Source organism: Corella eumyota, chromosome 2, assembly GCF_963082875.1.
Source record: "Corella eumyota chromosome 2, kaCorEumy4.1, whole genome shotgun sequence".
Classification (NCBI taxonomy): Eukaryota; Metazoa; Chordata; class Ascidiacea; order Phlebobranchia; family Corellidae; genus Corella; species Corella eumyota.
In genome coordinates, this window is record NC_137491.1 from 9,653,619 (window position 1) to 9,673,725 (window position 20,107).

At 31.6% G+C, this 20,107-nt stretch overlaps 5 protein-coding genes across 5 annotated transcripts; all 5 read left to right on the top strand.

The window, feature by feature from the left end:
- The first annotated feature begins 560 nt into the window (after positions 1-560).
- On the top strand, positions 561-2,067 carry LOC145742341 (uncharacterized). Its single transcript, XM_082560123.1, has 4 exons — positions 561-864; positions 1,169-1,313; positions 1,406-1,515; positions 1,768-2,067. Exons 1-4 carry the CDS (start codon positions 607-609, stop codon positions 2,065-2,067), a joined length of 813 nt encoding a protein of 270 aa, XP_082416249.1. The 5' UTR covers positions 561-606.
- Positions 2,068-2,634: 567 nt separating this feature from the next.
- On the top strand, positions 2,635-9,862 carry LOC145741989 (uncharacterized). The gene is made up of 15 exons (XM_082559706.1): positions 2,635-3,198; positions 3,472-3,653; positions 3,778-3,887; positions 3,997-4,085; positions 4,393-4,597; positions 4,817-5,023; positions 5,279-5,358; positions 5,648-5,779; positions 6,157-6,346; positions 6,510-6,637; positions 6,798-6,900; positions 7,252-7,472; positions 7,947-8,099; positions 8,308-8,476; positions 8,899-9,862. Exons 1-15 carry the CDS (start codon positions 2,758-2,760, stop codon positions 9,186-9,188), a joined length of 2,700 nt encoding a protein of 899 aa, XP_082415832.1. The 5' UTR covers positions 2,635-2,757; the 3' UTR covers positions 9,189-9,862.
- A 753-nt stretch (positions 9,863-10,615) lies between these two features.
- LOC145743596 (palmitoyltransferase ZDHHC6-like) lies at positions 10,616-12,259 on the top strand. The gene has a single exon (XM_082561596.1). The coding sequence runs from the start codon at positions 10,648-10,650 to the stop codon at positions 11,833-11,835; it is 1,188 nt and encodes a 395-aa protein (XP_082417722.1). The 5' UTR covers positions 10,616-10,647; the 3' UTR covers positions 11,836-12,259.
- Positions 12,260-12,271: 12 nt separating this feature from the next.
- LOC145743591 (glutathione hydrolase-like YwrD proenzyme) lies at positions 12,272-16,041 on the top strand. The gene is made up of 8 exons (XM_082561590.1): positions 12,272-12,520; positions 12,679-12,865; positions 13,225-13,412; positions 13,529-13,759; positions 14,191-14,329; positions 14,459-14,604; positions 14,852-15,162; positions 15,346-16,041. Exons 1-8 carry the CDS (start codon positions 12,352-12,354, stop codon positions 15,661-15,663), a joined length of 1,689 nt encoding a protein of 562 aa, XP_082417716.1. The 5' UTR covers positions 12,272-12,351; the 3' UTR covers positions 15,664-16,041.
- A 1-nt stretch (position 16,042) lies between these two features.
- LOC145742342 (uncharacterized) lies at positions 16,043-17,810 on the top strand. Its single transcript, XM_082560124.1, has 2 exons — positions 16,043-16,545; positions 17,717-17,810. Exons 1-2 carry the CDS (start codon positions 16,073-16,075, stop codon positions 17,808-17,810), a joined length of 567 nt encoding a protein of 188 aa, XP_082416250.1. The 5' UTR covers positions 16,043-16,072.
- Positions 17,811-20,107: the final 2,297 nt, after the last annotated feature.

Consider the following 20,107-nt stretch of genomic DNA (forward strand, 5'->3'; position numbering starts at 1 on the left):
TCTGTATATGTCTTATAAACCTGAATAAATAATCTAAATCTTTTTTACACAAATTTACACACTATGGCAGTGTAGTCTAGCTAGTCTGTTTCAAAATCCTGCCTTATTTTTTAACTTTCAAACTTAAAATAAAATTTAATCACGTTTATGTTTGACCTTTGAAAATTTACGGCGATACCGCTAAGTCATTGCGTGATAAAGCACTTTTTGCAACAGCAGTTATAATTTTGAGAATCGCGCCGGACTAAAAACTCTTCTTAATTTAATAACAAACATTAAAATGGAGTAAATAAAAATCTTACTTTAAGTTCCGGCTGCGGCGAAAATATGTAAGTGCTTTTTTCTCCAAGCGAAAACAATTCTCTCCCCTTCGTAAACAGTGCAAAGGCTTACGATGCCTGTAGGCTCTATGCGTTTCAGTTTTGCAGTAAACACACGCTTAAGTAGTTTAAGTTAGTAGTTTTATTAGTTAAATATTAATAACGTTTCGCAACGGTTAAATGTATTATAACGCATGGTCATATACCCAAATTTGAAATCTTTTCATAGGTTTAGCAGAAGTGGTTTAAGACTTGCAAACTTGTGCAATATACAACATCATAAAGTATGAAAGTTATTGTAGCTGGCATGCCCAAAACGGGTACAAAATCTATGGCAATGGCGTTACAACAACTTGGGTTTAACGTTTATGATTTATTGGAACATTACGAATATCACGGAGCTGATTGGAATGAAATACTGACAACAGGCAAAACGGCAACCGCTGAAACTTTTCAAAGAATGTACGCAAATGTTGATGCAGTAACTGATATACCAGCTTGTTATTACTGGGAAGAAATTCATAAAGCGTTTCCCGATTCAAAGGTAAATGCAAAACCAAATTATACGATAATACTTTCACCTGTAATTTTTTTTGTTTATCCTCCTTGTTAAAAAGTCAACTTTAGAGCCTTAAAATAAAAAAGGTTTCCCATCGCGGTTTTATGTCGTTTTATCTTTTTATATTAAAAGCCTAGTGATGTTGCTAGTCAGCAACTAGTCAATTTTATTCTGGTTTTAACAAAATTATACGCAAAATAAGAACACCGGTTACGGAGATTAAACTCTGGATTACAAGTAATGCGCAAAAATTCTTTAAAGGAACTAAACGCATTTTATATTTTTAAAGATAATTCTTACAACAAGGCAAGACGAAGATGTTTGGTTTAAAAGTGCAAAAAAGCAGATTTTTGAAAATTTTTCCTTTCCTCGTAAGCTGACCTCCTTGCTATCTCCAACCCACTCTCGCTTTCTTACTTTTTGTGATAACATAAGTAGGTCATGTTAAATAAACATTTTTGTTAGTTTAAATTTGAATACCCTTTTTAACTTTAATTTTTTATTTCGTGGTCATTCGTATTTAAAGGTCTGGTTGTTTTTGGTACTGCGAGATTTGATAATTGGTTTCACAATCCAATCGTCAATGAAGTCAGCCTTAAAACTAAGTACCGAAGTCAAGCGGCACACGTTACACAGGTAAGTAATGACTTTAGTTAAAAAGAATATAACCATTATCACAATAGCTCAATGATATGTTAGTAACACAAGCTTAAAGGCTGCTGGTATTACTTTGACATAGCCTCTATGTCCAGAACTCCATTATTAATATCCGAAACTAAAAAAATTTGGGCTAACTTAGGTAACTTCACAATTTTTAAGGGTAAAGGTAAACACATTTATATGAAATGGGCTACATAAAAAAATAAGAATATTGCATTTCTTTTTCAGAATGCTCCCAAAGATAAACTGTTGGTGTTCAATGTAAAGGAAGGTTGGGAACCACTTTGTAAATTTCTTAACGTCGACGTTCCGTCAACACACTTCCCTCATCAGAACGCAAATTCTAAACTGCTAGAAACCCTGATTCAAACCCATCCTACTTTTCTCAGAATAAAAAGAGAAATGAAAATCTCAATCACCATTTTAAGCTTATTGGCTTTGTATGGGTTCTACTACAAGTTTTACCCAAAGTCGTTTTCAGTTTCAAGTTTTCTAAAAAGATTCTGTACATTCGTTTTAAAAAAATAGGTTTTAATGAATTTGTTTTAAACCAAGATAGTTTGAACCTTCATGTAAATACAATTTCTTGGTTATCATTCGATTTTTGAACTATTATGCGACCATATTGAAACCAAATTTTGTAATAATAATTTAGCAAATAAAAAAACGCATTTGAATAACAGTTTCCGTTTTTCCGCATATTGGAAATTAAACATTCCGCTTTGTTTCTTTTCCTGAGGTTTTTTTGTCGTACAGCAGTACAGGCAAATCGTCAGTCTATTTAGTGTTGTAAACCAAGTCAGTAAGGAAGCTCTGTTAGCGTCGTCCGCCAAGTTTATAAAATGCGGAATTGCGGAATTTTTATAACCTTACTCTAATCTTCTTTTGTACTTTCCGCTCTTTTCGTATTTGTTTTAGTACTACTCGTCCCAACCGGCGAACAACGTTAATAGAGATTGGTCAGTAGCATACTTTAACTTTACAATAGATTGGCGTAGGTTAGTTTAAAAAAAACAAACTAAAACTGTTAGCCTGTCTGACTGACTGAGGTTAAATTGTTTCAAATTGTAAATTAATCTATTTTCTGTATTTATAATTTCATGTATTACAAATTAAACAATTATTTTATAAGCAGATAAGGGATTCTTTAAATTATTTTTTATTATTTTAGTTGAATACTTAAAAAAGGATTTAAAAATTTAAACTTTAATTCCAACAATGTTGAGTATCTGCAGATACTTACATTTATCAAGATCAACTTTGTTAATCAGCATTACATCATGCTTCACCGTTTTAACTTTTTGTTATTTCTTTTATTCCTCCAACTTCCATAATGATGCAAAACATTTAACGCAAAACAATAAACAACTCCGGATCGAAAAAAATCAGATCGAATATTTTCAACAAAATTTTACTCTAACCAAAACAGGGCTTATTTCAACGGACCCATTTATTCGTGATGATTTTATTAAAATAAAACTTTCCAAACTGGTTTCTTCGATAGAGCAAGCCTCTCATTTTAATGTAATACAATCTAAAAAACAAAACAATGATAAAGTTCCAAGTTTTACTTATTTGTTAAATGAATTGATTTCTGCTTTTAATGTATACAACTTCTTTAACTACTTAGCTGGGTGTAGAAGTATGGAAAATATTCAGGTATGCAATTTACTTATTCTTATATAATTAACTAATATTTGTGAGTTTTGTATTGTTACTATGGTGCAACTTTTTAACTATTGTTTTTGTATTAAAATTGGTGTTTTTTTTCGATAAAAGATTGTTAATAAGAAGTGTCTTGCATATGGTATATTTAATGTTTTTTGGCCATTTGGTAAAATGGTTTTTAGTAGTTTCTCAGTATTTCTATTTATATAAACATCATTTTATTGCTGTTGTTTTGTATTTAAACTAAATTTTAATTATTTAAAGGTTGGTGATCTATTGGACCAAACTGAAAACAAATTAATTTATCCGGCAACGTTTAATAAAGAGGTGGTCAACATTGAGCAAACAAGGTTAAACATGGATGAATTTATTGCAGCAAATTGTGGTTCTTCTGACTCTGATTCATCCCAAGAAACGCTGGACAGATGCTTCTTAGTGAAAAACAAGTCAGTAAATGCAATACTTTCAATAAATTATTAAGTACATAAGGCTTGGCTTATTCACAAACATTTAAATATATGTAGTTTTTTTTGTTAAAGTAATAAAAAAAATTTTTACTTTACATTTTAGGAGACTTTTGCAAGAAGCTGTTTTGCTGGTGCAGTTGTCCCATGCTAATATTGCAAAGTTAACCGGAATTTGTATTCAAAGGGGTTCAACAACACAGACTGGAAAGCACAGTAAGATATTGCTATTAACACTAAAATTTATTTTATTTGTTGTTAAAATTTATATTCGTTATTTAAAAAAATGCTTTCAACAATTGATGGTTTACAATTATTAACTTAGATTTTGGTGGAGTTAGATTAATTAAGGAAGGAGGAGAACCAGTTAACTTGGAGAAACTTAAATTGTTAAGCTGGGAACAAAGAATTAAGGTATATTTTTAACTTAAAATCATAAGTTAATTATATATTCAGTTTTTTAACTTTCATTCAAAAGAATTCATCTTGACCTTTAAACAGTTTCGAAAAAGTATGTTTAAAATATTTTTTTGAAAAGAAATATACATAATAGGGCTTGGATTTATTCACTTTTGGGCCTTAAAATAAAAAAATGCTGTTTTTGTGGTGTAAGGGTAAATGATTAAGTGCAAAAATTTGTTGTCTTTGTATCACAACAATAAAATACAGCTCTTGGGTTGAAAATCGACTACTAAATATATATATTATTTTTTATTTTTAGATTTCTGCTGGTCTGGTTGGTTTAGCAAATTATTTAAGTTGGACCCAAATAGGAACAGTTGTCCTAGAAAATTGGAAACCTGATAATTTTATAATAAGTCAAAAAACGGGGGCAATAAAATTGTTTAATCTTGACCAACATATATATGTAACTGAGAGGTTTTGTAATACCGAAAATGATTGTTTTGTTGATGGAATAAATGCAGGTTTGTCAAAATTTTTTTTGTAATTTTTTAACAACACAAAAAAATTATTTTAATAATAAATCAAAAAATAAACCATATATAATAAATTAAAAAAAGCTTAAATATTTTAAACATTGTTTTCATTAAACCTTTTTAATTCCTTTTTAAATTATTTTTTAATACCTTTTTACCTTTGATTTGAAATTATTTCTTGTTATTTTTTATTTTTTAAATTTCCAGCTGTACCCTGTGAAGAGAACCGTTGTGTTGGTTACAATGCAAAAAAGAATTTGTACGAGCTCAATCGATCAATAATATCTCCAATTTTACGCTACAATGTTCCACCAGAGATTGGCGATCAAATTCTTGACATTTTAATGAAGTTAAATAATCTAAAATTAACTTCAGGAGAGTTGGCAGTTATCTTAAACAACCTTTCCCACGCTTGTAAGTGATTAATAGTAAATATATATGACTAAAGGTAAACATGGGTGCTCAATCCATAAAAAATATTATATATAAACGTTAAACTATAGGGTATATACTTAGTTTATATTTGTAACTTTATCAATTTTAAATCTTTTTTTCGGTTTATTATTATTGTTTTATTTATATATATTTAATAATTTAATGCTTAAAATAGAATCATTGTTTATGTTCTTACCTATGAGTTTTTCTGTAAATATTTATGCTGTTTTATAGATAATCAACCTGTTATAAATGAGCAAAAAATAAGGAATCCAGCTGTAATAAGTATGGACAGACTTCCGGATGGGTCTCAGGTATTTAACTTTTGTGATAAATTTATAGATAAATTTATTACAAAAAAATAAAAATTAAATAAAAAATAAAGTTTACCATAAGTAATGCCTTACTAAATAGTAATTTTAGAGTAACCAAAATTTTATTAACAGATATGTGTTAGATTTTGCAGTGTTGTTTTATTTTTGCAGTGTATACTATTTTTTTATTGTATAAAGTTTAAAGTTAACAAAAATGTGAACATATTTTTTCTACGTTGAGTTTTTTGCTATTTTTTATAATATTTTTTTTGTTTTAAATTTTTGTCAGGTTGATTCTTGGGAACAACATGAGATAAAAGTTGCGATCAACGAAGTAAATCCTGGAGAAGAAATTGATGCTCATCCCGTGGAAGTTGTTGGAGACAATAACGAACAACAGGAGGAAAAAAAAGAAACAAAAGTAATTTGTGTAAAATGAATAAGTGGTCAAGTCAGTTATTAAAATTATACTAATAATGAACTAAATAAACTGGCAGCATGGTACAATACTGTATTGCTCCCAAGTAGAGCACTATAAGCGATATAAACTTCTTTTAAGCCAACACTTAATCGGCAGCTTAGTTACCAGGCAATTAAAATCAATAATAGCTCAAACTGCCAAAGGCAATCCCGGGACTGGGTCGGGTTAATGTTTGTTTCACTTTGTTTAGGTCGTAAAGTCGACCTTCCTACATCAAAAATAAATTAAATAAATAAAAAAAAATGTATTTAAATATTAGTTTTTGTTTTATTAAGACTATTTGGTTTCTGGTTAAATTTACACTTTTTTTTATGTAGTTGGACAAAACTGGTTACCATAAAATAGAGAATGCTGATTACCCGGGCAGATTTGATTATTATTGTCCAAGAAGTAAAGCAGAATGGGGTTGTGTGATGTCTTTGCAAACAATTGAAGATGCCATGCAGAAATGTAATGAAGATCCAAAGTGTAAAGCTATCGTGACCATACCACATCTAAGAAAAGAAGGTAGTTAATATGAATACTTTAATAAAGTTTTAATAAAGCTAATCTAGAAACAATGGTTTTTTAGCCAAAATTATTAAGGATTTAAACATTTTTTTCACTCTTTTTTATTGTTTATATGGCTTAAAAATGACAACAGCGATTTTGTACCTTCTATTTTGTTTAGGTTGGTTAATTGGAATTTTTAAATCTGACAACAGCAAACCTGTGGACCATGCAGGCACCACTGTTTATGTTCGAATATTTGATTCTCAAAATCAAACTCCTATATTAAACTTACCTTCAGATCTTCAGGTAAAGCAAACAATTTGTAATTTTAGAATTGTTTTTATTTTTCAAACAAAAAATTTTCTCAAAAATTAGTTTTTCAGATTGTGATCTTTTCAAACCATGGCAATATAATTTTCAATATACCGCAAATTTGGTATTATTTTATATTATTTTTTATTTTTAGAGTTACATAAGTAACGACGATTGTTTAAGCGACATTATTTCCTCTCAAGCGTCGTTGAGATTAAAATTAGAATCAAATTTAATGAAAACTTGTGGATGGCCAGGTAGGTTAACTTTCTAATAAATTTATTTGATTGTTGACTCACAAAGATGATTCATGCCATTCGAACTTTTATCATTTTTGTGTTTTTTGTAGCTAAAATACTTAAATACACATCCATGTTTGACCACATTTTTAGTCCTTAAAATTTCAAAACTGCATTTTGTCATACACAAGTAAATCACTAGTGGCATATACTAGCTGTGAGTTGCAACCATACCATAAATTAAAATGTAGTTTTTAGGGCAGGCAATCAACTAGTATAACACAGACTATATTGTGGTTAATAAAATTTAATATCAGATCATTTGCAAATATTAAAGAAAACCACTGATTTTATATTTGTTTAAACTAGGTATGACTGATCGTGATTATGAACAACTGATCACAAACGGCAGAATATTTGATGCCACTAAATTTAACCCAGCTCGGGGTAAACTAGCAAATGGGGGTCAAATGGATATAGAGGTTGACTACGATTCTCATTCACAGAGTGCCACCTTTTTAGCAAAACGAGGTCCAGAAGAATTTGATGTTTCACAACTGGCGGTTTACCAACTAGACAGAATGCTAGGGGTAAGATAACATAATATTTGTTATATATAATCATAAATACCCAACTTTTATTTTAAATTCAGTATTACTAAATTTCTTTTATTATTTTTTAATTTTCTATCAATGTTCAACTTTTATTAATTTAATTTTGTTTTAAATTAGCTATAGGGGATCTATTGAACATTTTGGTTTATATTTTTTAGGTTGGTTTTTTTAACCTTAAAACTTCTAAAGCCCAGTGTTTATTTTACCAGTTTAGTTTTGTTTATTAAGTTGTAAATATTAGTGTAGGGACTTAGTGGAAACTTAGAACAATAAGCTGCTTGTAACAATTACTAGAAAACAATGCCCATTTACAAAAGTTTATACTTAATTATTAATTTATTAGCAAAATTTCTTATTTTGATGTAAAATAATCAATAAATGTTTAACAAAATTATTTTCAATTAAAATTTAAAATATGTTTTTGAATTATAAACTATTTTTTTTTTTAAGTTATACAAGACTGTCCCAGCTATAGAAAGAATGATGACAGAAACTGAATTATCAAATGCCGGTTTTCCTGTAGATATTGGTGGAAACCAGTTTGATAAATTTAAACCACTCAAACATTCTGACAACTCTCTTACAGGAGTTGTTGTTCCAAAGGTAACATTAAAAATTTTAATATTGTTACAAGTAAAATGTTTAACAACTAACAGAATATTAAAGAAAGGGTTAAATATAATTACTTTGGCAAACCAGAAGTTTTTCTGAAAAAAATAATTTTTTCAATTTAAAATATGCAGCTTAAGACAATAATAAAATGCTTTAAGTCAAAATAAACAACATTTTAAATTCAATCATTTGTTTTAAGATACCAGAACGAGTGAATGTTGAACACTTTATTTCAGTTCCGAAACTTGCTCGTATCACCAATGCAGTAACCCCATTTAGTAAGAGACAGTGGAGTGACATGGAATATTTAATTCTTGGATTTTTGGCTTCCATTCCTATTCCTACAAAGGGCCATCTTAGTGTACATGGTAAAATACATTTGTTAATATCAATAAAGATTTTTTTAAATATGTGACAAATAGTTTTTTTTTGTGTATTTATCAATAACCAGCAGCATGGTGTAGTGGTCAGAATACTTGGCTTTACTACGGTTCGATTCCCACTGCTATTATGCTGTCGCGCTTAAGTAAGGTGCTATAAATGGTATGAGCTCCTACTAAGCCAACACTCAACAAGCAGCTTAATAATCAGAGAATTATAATCTGTATTGGCCCAAGGTGCCATAAGGAAGCCTGAGACTAGGTTGGGGTAATTGATGTTAGTCTATGTTAAGGTGGTTTAGTCAACCTTTCCACATCAAGAAAAAATAAATATAAGAAGGGGGTTACAGTACTGACTTAACCCTTTATTGTAAACTTGGATTTTATTGTAAAATTATTCACTAAAACAGGTAATCTTCTTCACATCAAAACGGAGGCTGCATTTATCCACAATACCAATGACTACACAACCTATCTCTACAACTGTCAATTTCCCTCCCATGTTATAGCAACATTAAGGCATGCTCAAGCACATCATTGTGCCATTGGTGGTCAGATTAGAACTCGACTTTTGGATGCTAACTCGCCTCGTATATCAGTGGTTATTGAACAGAACATCGCTAAGTTGTTGGAGTTGGTGGATAAATGTATTACCAAGTTTGGGAAGCAGGTGGTATTATATGATTCACAATCAAAGTAATTTAGAAACACCTTTTAAATTCCTTCAGTCAATACTAATACCTAAAAGCACTGTTAGCCAAAGTATGAACTAGCCAATACAAATACCAATTTGTAAAGTTATAGTAAACTGTGAAATGATTTTATTAAAAAACTTATAGTTGTGCTACAAATACACTTTAAATAGGGTGCTGAATTGGTATTATATTTGGTGACATATAAATTACAATTAGTGAAAATGTTGTTTTTCCCTCAAAAAACTACACAAAAGATATACACCATTTTTTCATAACAAAATGTGGTAATTTAAAGTAAAATAAGGTAGTATTCTAGGAAATATTGTCTTCAAAAATTAATTATTTATGTTTTGACTTTGATGTGTCAACGATCTGCTAATGTTTATAATTTTTGGTGCAATATATAGGTACGGTAGCAAACCTTTAATAAAAGAAGATGGGTTTAAAACATATTTGTAAACCTAGTAATAGTTAATGTATTTTATATCATCTAACATATATGCAGCATATTGTATCATTTATCGGTTTTAAAATATAATATATTATAAAATAGGCCTATACTTGTTATTTTTCTGTAAACTGCAATAACTTTTGTTGTACTAAAATTAAACACAATTTTTTGAACTAAAGCTTCCTTATTTAAACTTGTTAATTTTTTAATTAAAGTGAACGTACTCTTTTGAACACTGTTTTTATGGTATTGGTAATAATTGCAGTAGTTTTTTTCTGTACTACTTTTACAAATCATTCTTTTCGTATTTAATTTTTTAATGTGTATGTTGTAATATAATACAGAATAAACTAATAAAGCATATAGAGTAATAGTTTGATATTTCAATTAGTTTACTTTAGTTTTTGAATTTTAAGTTCCTCTACAATTCTAAAAGAGTTAAAGTTACTCCTTATTTTTTAATATTTTAGGAGTTTTACTTGCTTTAAAGCAACAAGCAGCTGTTTGATTTTTCTAAAAAGTTGTAAGTCACTCTTCACCAACTGGTCATATTTTGTTAACTTATTGTTTACTAACTTTAAACCAAGTGCGTTAAAACGAACATGTATGTGTAAAGTAACTTGGTTTTTAAATACTATCATCGCTCAGTTTGTTTTGCTGATTACAATTCCTATTTAACAATAATTTAGGTACAAGGGCAGGCCAACGCAACACGTCAAACTATATAAAAAACGCCTGAATGGAATTAGTTAAATTTAAATTCCGCTATTTGGCGCCCGGTTGCACTGTATAGAAAGATTTATGTTGACTGTACTATTAGACTATAGTTCCTTGTAAATGTTTGATCAATACGGTAATTTAATAGGCCTAGAACATTTTACATTATGATGTTATTATAAAAAGGCTTTAAATAAGGAATTTTCAATAATAAAATGACATTCTAACTATGCAGCTATAATTTATTCATTACCATACAGAACTGTTAGTTGGTAAAAATATAAAAATATTAAAACATGCCCTATAATAAATATAATTCCTGTTTTGGATTAGGGAGAATTCTACATGCGGGACCTATCATTGCCTTGACTGTTGTATTTATTTGTTACACTGTTGCTGTTATTGATAGTATGGTATGGCTCCTACCACCACAAACATGTTTTTCTGGTCAACTTAATATTCTAGTTCTCACAATATGGCTAGGGTTAATTTTAAGGAACTTTTTCCGAGCTATTCTCGGGGGTCCTGGGTATGTACCTTTAGGTTGGAAACCGAATCCCGAAAGTGACTCAAAGTATTTGCAATATTGTCAAGTTTGCCAAAGTTACAAACCTCCAAGAGCACACCACTGTCGTGTATGTGGACGCTGTGTAATGAAAATGGATCATCATTGTCCTTGGATTAACAATTGCTGTGGTCACTTAAATCACACAAACTTTGTTTTGTTTGTATTTTTTGCACCAGTTGGCTGTCTTCACGCTCTTATAGTATGCATTGCTACTGTATGGTATCAACTTTTTCGAAGAGCTGAATACCTTCAAGTTGCTTACAGACCTGTTCAATTTTCTGTGCGCGCGTTACTCATGACAATATTTGCAAGTGGACTAGCATTCGGCACAATTGTGGCAGTGGGGATTTTGTTTTATTACCAGGTAAAAAATGTTATAAGAAACAGTACGGGAATCGAACAGTGGATAATAGAAAAGGCAGAGGACAGACGCGAAGAATCTATAGCCCCTGTTGCAAAATTTAAATACCCCTACGACCTAGGATTGAAAAATAATTTTTTTCAAGTAATAAACATGAATTGCACTCCTGTAGGTAATGGATATGTTTGGAAGGTTGCAAAGGGTTGCAATCAATATACATTAACTATCGAACAATTAATGCAAAAAAAAGCAAAAAAAGAACGTTTAGTAAGGTTTGATGTCATACATTCCTACTCGGGTTGGTGGTTTCCAATAACGAAAGGACTATGCACTTGTTTAAGATTTCCATGCACCGATGAGTCTCGTATAAAATTGCGCCCTGGGGATAAACTAATGGTTTCTCGTGGCAACAAATATTGGTTATATGGAGATAAAATCTTAGATAAAGAAAGTGCAAATCAAGGTATAAGGGAAAGAGGTTGGTTTCCTAGAAATTGTGTTATACGAACGCCTCTTAGCGAACTTACTAATAACGGGGAAATAAACTCATCTTAAACTTCAATGAATTTTTATTTTGTTATCTCTCGCTTACATGACAATGTTTTTTATACATTTTTGTAGTGCTTTACTACCTATAATTGATCCATTTCATAAAGCCTTGCAATCAAATTTGTTTTAATAATTTAGATATTAGTGAAATATATTTGTTTTTTGATGCAGTTTGCGTGGTACCAACATAAGATTAAAAAAATGTAATGTTATTGTTTGTGTGAAATGATTTATTTCAGTAACCATGAAATAATTTATGTTTACTTAAAGTCGTCAGTTATATGTTTTAGCAGTAGGTATGTTATTTTTTGTTGATATATTTTCTTAGTTAGTTCAATATTTTTAACTGTTGTAGTAATTTGTTTTGCATTCAATTAAATAAGTTTTTGTAATTTTAGATGTAATAAATTGTGTTATAGAATAACATACTTCAAGAGCATGAATGATCCTATTTAAAAATTTTTATTTGCTTATTTAAATTTTCATTTAGTATGCAAAATATTAAATTGTTTAATTGTTGAAATGGAATACACTCAAAAATCAATGATATCTTGTAGTAATGGTTGTGTTGCGACAAGTCAAGTTATAGCTTCTCAAATAGGAGTTGATATTCTCAGGAAAGGGGGAAATGCTGCAGATGCTGCTGTAGCTTCAGCAGCAGCATTAAATGTATTAGAACCATATTCAACAGGTAAATAAATATGATTATTAATAATATTCGGAGTATTCAAATTTGTTATTATTTATATTAATTGTATTAATTAAAAATTCAATTGTTATGAATTTCAAATGAAAAAACTATTCTGCAAAGTTTGCATTAGTGTTTTCTAAAACAAAATTTCTGTTTAGGTATAGGAGGTGACATGTTCTGTTTATTTTTTGACAACAAATCAAAAACTTTATTAGGGTTAAATGGGAGTGGGTTTGCCCCTGAAGGTTTAACTCTGGAATATCTTAACTCTATTGGGTTTAGTGAAACAAATAAACCAGATATTCGAGATCCAAACTGGGTGACTGTACCTGGTGCATGTGCAGGGTTAGTTTAAATTGTTAAGCTTAAATCAGATGGCAATGTGTTGTGGGTATGCATTATTTAAACCTTGCGGTTATAAATTTTTGACATGATATGACATCCTTTGGCAAGGCGCTAAAGGTAATTAGGCATAAAAATTTTTAAAATAACAATACAGTTACGTCATTAAGTTAATAAAAAACTAACAATTTTAAATGTTAATATAGTATTTTTACTATACTCAACTTTAAAACTATACCAAAATTTAAAAATGTCTATTAAAAACTTAAATCACTTGTGGTAAACTATTTTTTTTTTAATGCAAAAGTGATTTTTAAGGTATGATAAAAATTATATCCATATGTATTTTTTAATTTCCAAAGATGGATTGATTGTGTTGAAAAATTTGGAAGTGGCAATTTATCAATATCTAATATTCTGGAGCCTTCCATATTACTTGCTCGACAAGGTTTTCCTGTTGCTGGCCCCATTACATCAACTTGTTGGGAGAAATATCAACAACTTTTAAAAAAGCATGAAAGCACAGGCCGCAACAGTCTGTTAATTAAAGGTAATTCTTAAATGTAATTTTGGGGTTACTTAGACACAATTGTCTTTTAGGTTTAACTTTGTTTTATTAGGTTTTCAATAATAATAACTTATAAAATTAATTTTTTTTTTTACTAGACGAAAAAGACAAAAATTATAGAGCTCCCAGACAAGGAGAATTATATAAAAACCCAGATCTTGCTAATGTGTTTGAGGCGATTGCGAAACATGGAAAAGATGGTTTTTATAAAGGTTGGGTTGCAGATGCTATGGTGGGAGTTGTGGGTAGTCTTGGTGGAGTTTTAAAACACAGCGATTTGGAGAAAATTAAAACTGAGTTTGTAGAACCAATATCTATGGAATATAAAGGTATTGCATTTGTGATTTTATTTCTTTATGTATATTATTTATTGTATAATATTAGTTTTTTTTGACAATACCGTATTTAATAGAGTAATAACACTGTTAGCATAACTGGGTGATAGCCCACCCCTACCTTCGGCATTAAAGTAGTTGTAATATGGTCAAATTTCGGCCAATATTTGCCCTTTTAATTGACCCCTGTCCACAAACAGCACTTTTATTTATTTTGTAGGCCTATAATCTGTACATACATATCGTCCACCAAGCTCTATTGTATATAGCTTTTGTTGTAACTAAATATTCATGATTTTTGCCATAGTAAAATCCATTTATAATTGTTTTTCTTATAATGCCGATTGAAGTATAAGAATAATAAGAAAAGCATGATTACTAGCCATGATAAGTGAGTAATTTTAAAATAATATATATTTATGTAGGTGTAAAATTATGGGAAATACCACCTAATGGACAAGGCATAGTTGCACTGGAAGCTTTAAATATTTTAAAGAACTTTGACCTTTCTAAACTAGAACATAATGGGGAGGAATATTTACATTTACTTATTGAAGCAGTAAGGTAAAAACTTTGTTTATATTTAGAAAGTACTTAGATACCAAGTTATCCTTTGTTAATTTTATTAAATTGTTGCTAGTTTTTACTTTGGCTTACGAAAAATTCAAATTTTTTTTTAAATTTAATTTTTAGATTAAGTTTTGCTGATGCCGTTGAATATGTTGGTGATCCTTTATTTGCAAACATTCCTGTTGAACAAATATTAAGTTCAGAATATGGTAAGAAAAGAGCTAAACTTATTTCAAAAGATGGAAGTTGTTGTAACCCTTGTACTTCAGGTTAGTAAATTCTATTTTTTAATATTATGTGTTTTGAAGCATAAAACAATAATTATTTTTGTTTTTAATAGCCTTTATAATTTTATTACCATTTGTAGTAATAAAAGTGTCTTAAAAATCTAATTTAACCCATAATTATTAAAATTTATAAACAAATCTAATATCATTTTTCTGAACATGCCATATCTCTGTGTGAAATTTATAATTCATTTTTTTACCAATGACAATACATTTTTTATTATTTAAGGTGATCTTTCCTGTTTCCAAAGTGACACAGTTTATCTTACAGCAGCTGACAAAGAAGGGAATCACTGTTCATTTATTAACAGCACATACATGTCATTTGGTAGTGGAATAGTACCAAAAAATTGTGGCTTTACCCTACAGAATAGGGGTTATAACTTTAGTTTAAAACCGGGCCATCGAAATTGTGTTGGACCTATGAAAAGATCATATCACACAATTATACCAGCTGTGGTAACAGATGCCAAAACTGGTGAACTGTTAATGTCTTATGGTGTTATGGGAGGTTTTATGCAACCACAGGGCCATGTACAGGTGATGTCACATATTTTCAGTCACTATTTTATTATATTAATAACTTTAATTTTCAATATTCAATCTTTTTAAGATTAAATTTTAAAAATCACAAGCACCAATGCAGCATCGCAAATTATACAAAAATTTTTTTAAAATAAAATTTGTTTATTTAATAAATTTAACATGTTTATTTATGTACAGGTTTTATTAAACATGCTGGAGTTTGGAATGAATCCTCAAGAGGCCTTAGATGCACCTCGGTTCTTAGTAGGTTCAGGTCATGTATCCCCAATTGGTGGTGTAAGATTTGAAGAAGGAATATCTGATTCTGTATGTCGTGCTTTAAAAAAACGGGGCCATGAAATTACAGATACTAATGTGAGTGGGTTTGGACGTCAGGTTTTTGGAAGGGGTCAAGTTATAGCGAATTCCCAATTTTGGGATGTTAATTCTAAGAATATAAAGCAATATTATGCTGGGTCTGATATTAGAGCAGATGGTTGTGCAATTGGATATTAGTTAATTTTATTTTCTACCTTGCCACATTGTAGTGCTTACTAATTTTTGCTTTTACCTAATTTATTTCTATCTTTTACCTTATTTTTCAATCCTGTTTTTTTTAGTTCTGACAAAGCCTGATTTTTATTTAATAATTACTGCAATTACCCCTTGCTTTAAAAATAAAGACTATGCATTAAATGTTAAACTTGTAGCGGCCCCTTAGGGACACGTGATTTTGCCTGATAAGAAGTCTGGGCTACAGTCTTATCTTTTGCCTTTTTTGTATTATGTTGTGTTTTATAAACCGACTACCAATTCATTACTTACTTAACTGTTTTTGCTTAACTGAATAATAAATTATATTGTTACAATTTATATACGCTAAATTGGTGACCCCGACGTTTTAAAACGAAAATTTTAAAACAATATGACGCAAGAAAATGCTGTAGCTGTTAAACTGCCAACCTTTTGGTCGCAACATGCCAAAATTTGGTTTAACCAAGCAGAAGCCCAATTTACTCTGCGAAATATAACAATCGACGAAACGAAATACTGCCATGTTATCGCAGCACTAGACCAGGATACAGCAAAACGCGTAATCGATTTTATGGAAAATCCACCAACAAAAGGAAAATATATTGCTATCAAAGAACGACTTTTAAAAACGTTTGAGCTTTCCGAGGAAGAACGAGCCCAAAGAATAATTGAAATGCCAGAACTTGGAGATAGAAAACCTTCTGCTGTGATGGACGAAATGCTGGCATTGATGGGAAATCACGGATCGTGTTTTCTCTTTAAACATATTTTTTTGCAACTACTGCCCGAGGAAGTGAGAGTTGGTTTAGCTACCGAAGAAACAACAGACATGAGAGAATTGGCTTTAAAAGCAGATAAATTATGCTTAGCTAAACCCCAATTTTCTGGGTTAGTTTCTAAAGTTTATAGATCCCATGAAACTGATTGGAAGTATAATAAACGTCAACCAAATAAAAAAAATCTATGTTTTTATCATCAACGTTTCGGAAATAAAGCCAGGCAGTGCTGTCCACCTTGCAGTTTTTCGGAAAACGAATATGCCTGTCGTCAATAACGATGAGGGCGGCCGGCGGCACGTTTAATTTATACTTCGTTAAAGACAAGTGTTCAAAACAAAACTTTTTAGTTGATACTGGAGCTGAAATAAGCGTATACCCACCAAGAAGAATTGATCGATATAATGGCTCTAACCAGAAAAAGCTTCGAGCCGCCAACGGAAGCGAGATTAAGACGTACGGCCAACGCCTATTACATTTGGATTTACCGTTTGGTAAATTTAAATGGATTTTCACAATCGCAGAAGTATCTCAACCACTGCTCGGGGCAGATTTTCTTCGAGCCAATTCGCTTTTGGTAGACATAAAAAACAAAACATTAATTAGCGCTAAATTAAACACAAACTGTTCGATTGAGTTGTTAGATGTCTCAGCCCCCAGAATAAACGCAATTGGTTTACATCAAAACCAATATGCTGCTTTACTCGCACAATTTCCACTGATAACAACTCCAAATTTCCAGCAAAAGCAAACCAAACACAAGGTGGAACATTTTCTTATAACAAACGGGCGACCGATTAGCGCCCGTGCACGTAGACTGCCACCAGACAAACTGGTACAAGCCAAGCGTGAATTCAACAAGATGGAAAGCATGGGTATTGTCAGAAGATCAGCCAGCCCGTGGGCATCTCCATTGCACATGGTTAAGAAATCCAACGGTGATTGGAGACCATGTGGAGATTACAGACGACTAAATGCTGTTACCACGCCCGATAGATACCCCATACCACATATTCAAGATTTTTCTGCGAATTTAGAAAACGCAAACATATTTTCAAAAATAGACTTTGTTAGAGGCTACCACCAAGTATCTGTAGCAACAGAAGATATTCCAAAAACTGCAGTCATTACTCCTTTTGGCTTATTTGAGTACATAAGAATGCCCTTTGGATTAAAAAATGCAGCACAAACTTTTCAAAGACTGATGGATTGTGTGTGCCGGAATCTTAATTTTGTTTTCGTGTACTTAGATGATATTTTGGTAGCAAGCAAGTCAAAAAGCGAACATTACCAGCATCTCAAAGAATTGTTTACGCGTCTGAACGAAAACGGTCTAATAATAAACGCGACTAAATGTCAATTCGGACAAACAAGTATTGAATTTTTAGGCCACCGCATTGACCACGAAGGAGCCAAGCCTTTACCAAATAAAGTGGAGGTAATAAACAATTTTCCACGACCAACCTCATTTCAAGAACTGCAACGGTTTGCTGGCATGATCAATTTTTATCATCGTTTTCTACCAAGAGTGGCTAACATCATGCGACCGATTTACGAAGAAATTAAAAAAAAATCTAAACCTCTACTGTGGAGTGATCAACTAAATAACGCATTTGTTAAAGCTAAAAACATTTTAGTTAATGCCACTATGCTTTCCCATCCACAAGTAGGAGCGCCAACTGCGTTAACTGTGGATGCTTCCGATATAGCTGTTGGGGGAGTACTACAGCAAAATATATATGGTTTGTGGAAACCATTAGCCTTCTTTAGCAAACATCTACGGCCACCTGAAATAAAATACAGTGCGTTCGACCGTGAACTTCTAGCATTACATCTTGCTATTCGTCATTTTAGGTACTTCTTGGAAGGACGGCACTTTGTAGCTTTTACCGATCACAAACCACTTACTTATGCATTAACTAAAACTACTTCACCATGGTCAGCTCGCCAACAACGACAACTTAGCGCTATTTCGGAATACACTACGGATATCCGCCATATAGAAGGAAAAAAGAATTTTGTTGCTGACGCATTATCAAGACCTGGAATAAATGTCATACAGGCATCTTTAGGAATCAATTTTTCAGATATGGCCTTAGATCAAGAAAGAGATAAAGAAATTATAAATGAATTGAAAGCCAACTCTAGTTTAAAAATTGAAAAATTTTCTTGCGACAAAAACCAGACTTCGCTTTTATGTGACACAACAACTGGATCACCGCGACCGCTTGTTCCGGAATCTTGGCGTCGAAAAATATTTGATTTAGTTCATGGTTTATCGCATCCATCGATACGAAGCACAAAGAAACTAATTGCTGAAAAATTTGTTTGGAAAGGACTTAAAAAACAAATTGGCGAATGGGCAAAACAATGTGTTTATTGCCAAAAAGCTAAGGTCCACAAATGCACAAGAGCCCCACTGCACCACTATTCATTGCCTGTAAAACGATTTGATCATTTAAATATTGACCTTGTGGGACCTTTGCCGCCATCTCAAGGTTTTAGATATTTGCTTACTGTAGTTGACCGGTTCACAAGGTGGCCAGAGGCGTACCCACTGCAAGAAACATCGACGACATCATGTGCAAAAGTTTTTATTCAACAATGGATATCTCGTTTTGGAATACCGTCAACATTGTCGTCAGACCGAGGAGCACAGTTTACATCAAAACTATGGTCAGATATTGCTAAGTTTATGGGCACTTCTTTGCAATTTACCACAGCATTTCACCCACAGGCCAACGGCCTGGTGGAGCGATTTCATAGACAACTTAAGGCATCGTTGATGTCGCGACTTAAAGACAACAATTGGGTTGACGAACTGCCTTGGGTTCTACTCGGAATTAGAACCACACCCAAAGAAGATTTAGGATGTTCCTCAGCAGAAATGGTGTATGGAGCACCACTCACCATTCCAGGCCCTTTTGTGGAGGCTACCGACCACAACAACGCACCTGGAGATTTTTTACAAAAGCTCCGCCACGTTATAAAACAAGAAGCGCCTCAAACCTCGTGGCATTGTAAACCAAATAGCTACATACCTTCTGATTTAAAGAACAGCAGCTTTGTTTTTATTAAGAAAGTGGGATACAAGGCGCCACTTTGCACCCCATATGAAGGTCCATATAAAGTTATTAAGCACGGATTAAAAACTTTTAAGATTGATATCGGCGGACGTACAGAAATCATTTCGATTGATCGCATAAAACCTGCGTATCTGGATCGCAATATGCCTGTACAACTAGCCCAACCAAAGTTACGAGGCAGACCTCGTAAGCAAGTAATTCTAGAAGAAACGAACGTAAAAACCCATATAGAGACGAAAACAAACTGTAGGATCTAATACACTCCTACTATGGCTTAAACAATTATTAAACCCCAATAGAGTACGCTGTAAAGATAAGCACCGATAAGAAAGCCACACTTAATTAAAATACACAAAATAGTCGTGTTAAATCAAACTCGCTAACTTATTACCAAAACCTGCCCAAGGATTCAATCTACCAAATGTAATCTGTACAAGCGGTTTTTAATCAGAATTGAAACTACAGGAAATGCGAAATAAATGCGACACAAAAATATGACATGAAACACAAACTATAAAGTATATAATCAACAAATTAAGTATAAAAGCGAAAGTCTAATTGTGT

Coding starts and splice junctions, on each gene's coding strand:
- LOC145743596 (XM_082561596.1), top strand. CDS start 10,648: ATGCCCTATAATAAATATAATTCCTGTTTTGGATTAGGGAGAATTCTA.
- LOC145742342 (XM_082560124.1), top strand. CDS start 16,073: ATGACGCAAGAAAATGCTGTAGCTGTTAAACTGCCAACCTTTTGGTCG. Junction 16,546..17,716: donor TTAAAAGCAGATAAATTATG/CTTAGCTAAACC, acceptor TAGATGATATTT/TGGTAGCAAGCAAGTCAAAA.
- LOC145742341 (XM_082560123.1), top strand. CDS start 607: ATGAAAGTTATTGTAGCTGGCATGCCCAAAACGGGTACAAAATCTATG. Junction 1,314..1,405: donor TACTTTTTGTGATAACATAA/GTAGGTCATGTT, acceptor TCGTATTTAAAG/GTCTGGTTGTTTTTGGTACT. Junction 1,516..1,767: donor AAGCGGCACACGTTACACAG/GTAAGTAATGAC, acceptor TTTCTTTTTCAG/AATGCTCCCAAAGATAAACT.
- LOC145743591 (XM_082561590.1), top strand. CDS start 12,352: ATGGAATACACTCAAAAATCAATGATATCTTGTAGTAATGGTTGTGTT. Junction 13,760..14,190: donor AATATCTATGGAATATAAAG/GTATTGCATTTG, acceptor ATATTTATGTAG/GTGTAAAATTATGGGAAATA. Junction 14,605..14,851: donor TTGTAACCCTTGTACTTCAG/GTTAGTAAATTC, acceptor TTATTATTTAAG/GTGATCTTTCCTGTTTCCAA.
- LOC145741989 (XM_082559706.1), top strand. CDS start 2,758: ATGTTGAGTATCTGCAGATACTTACATTTATCAAGATCAACTTTGTTA. Junction 4,598..4,816: donor TGTTGATGGAATAAATGCAG/GTTTGTCAAAAT, acceptor TTAAATTTCCAG/CTGTACCCTGTGAAGAGAAC. Junction 6,638..6,797: donor ACTTACCTTCAGATCTTCAG/GTAAAGCAAACA, acceptor TTTTATTTTTAG/AGTTACATAAGTAACGACGA.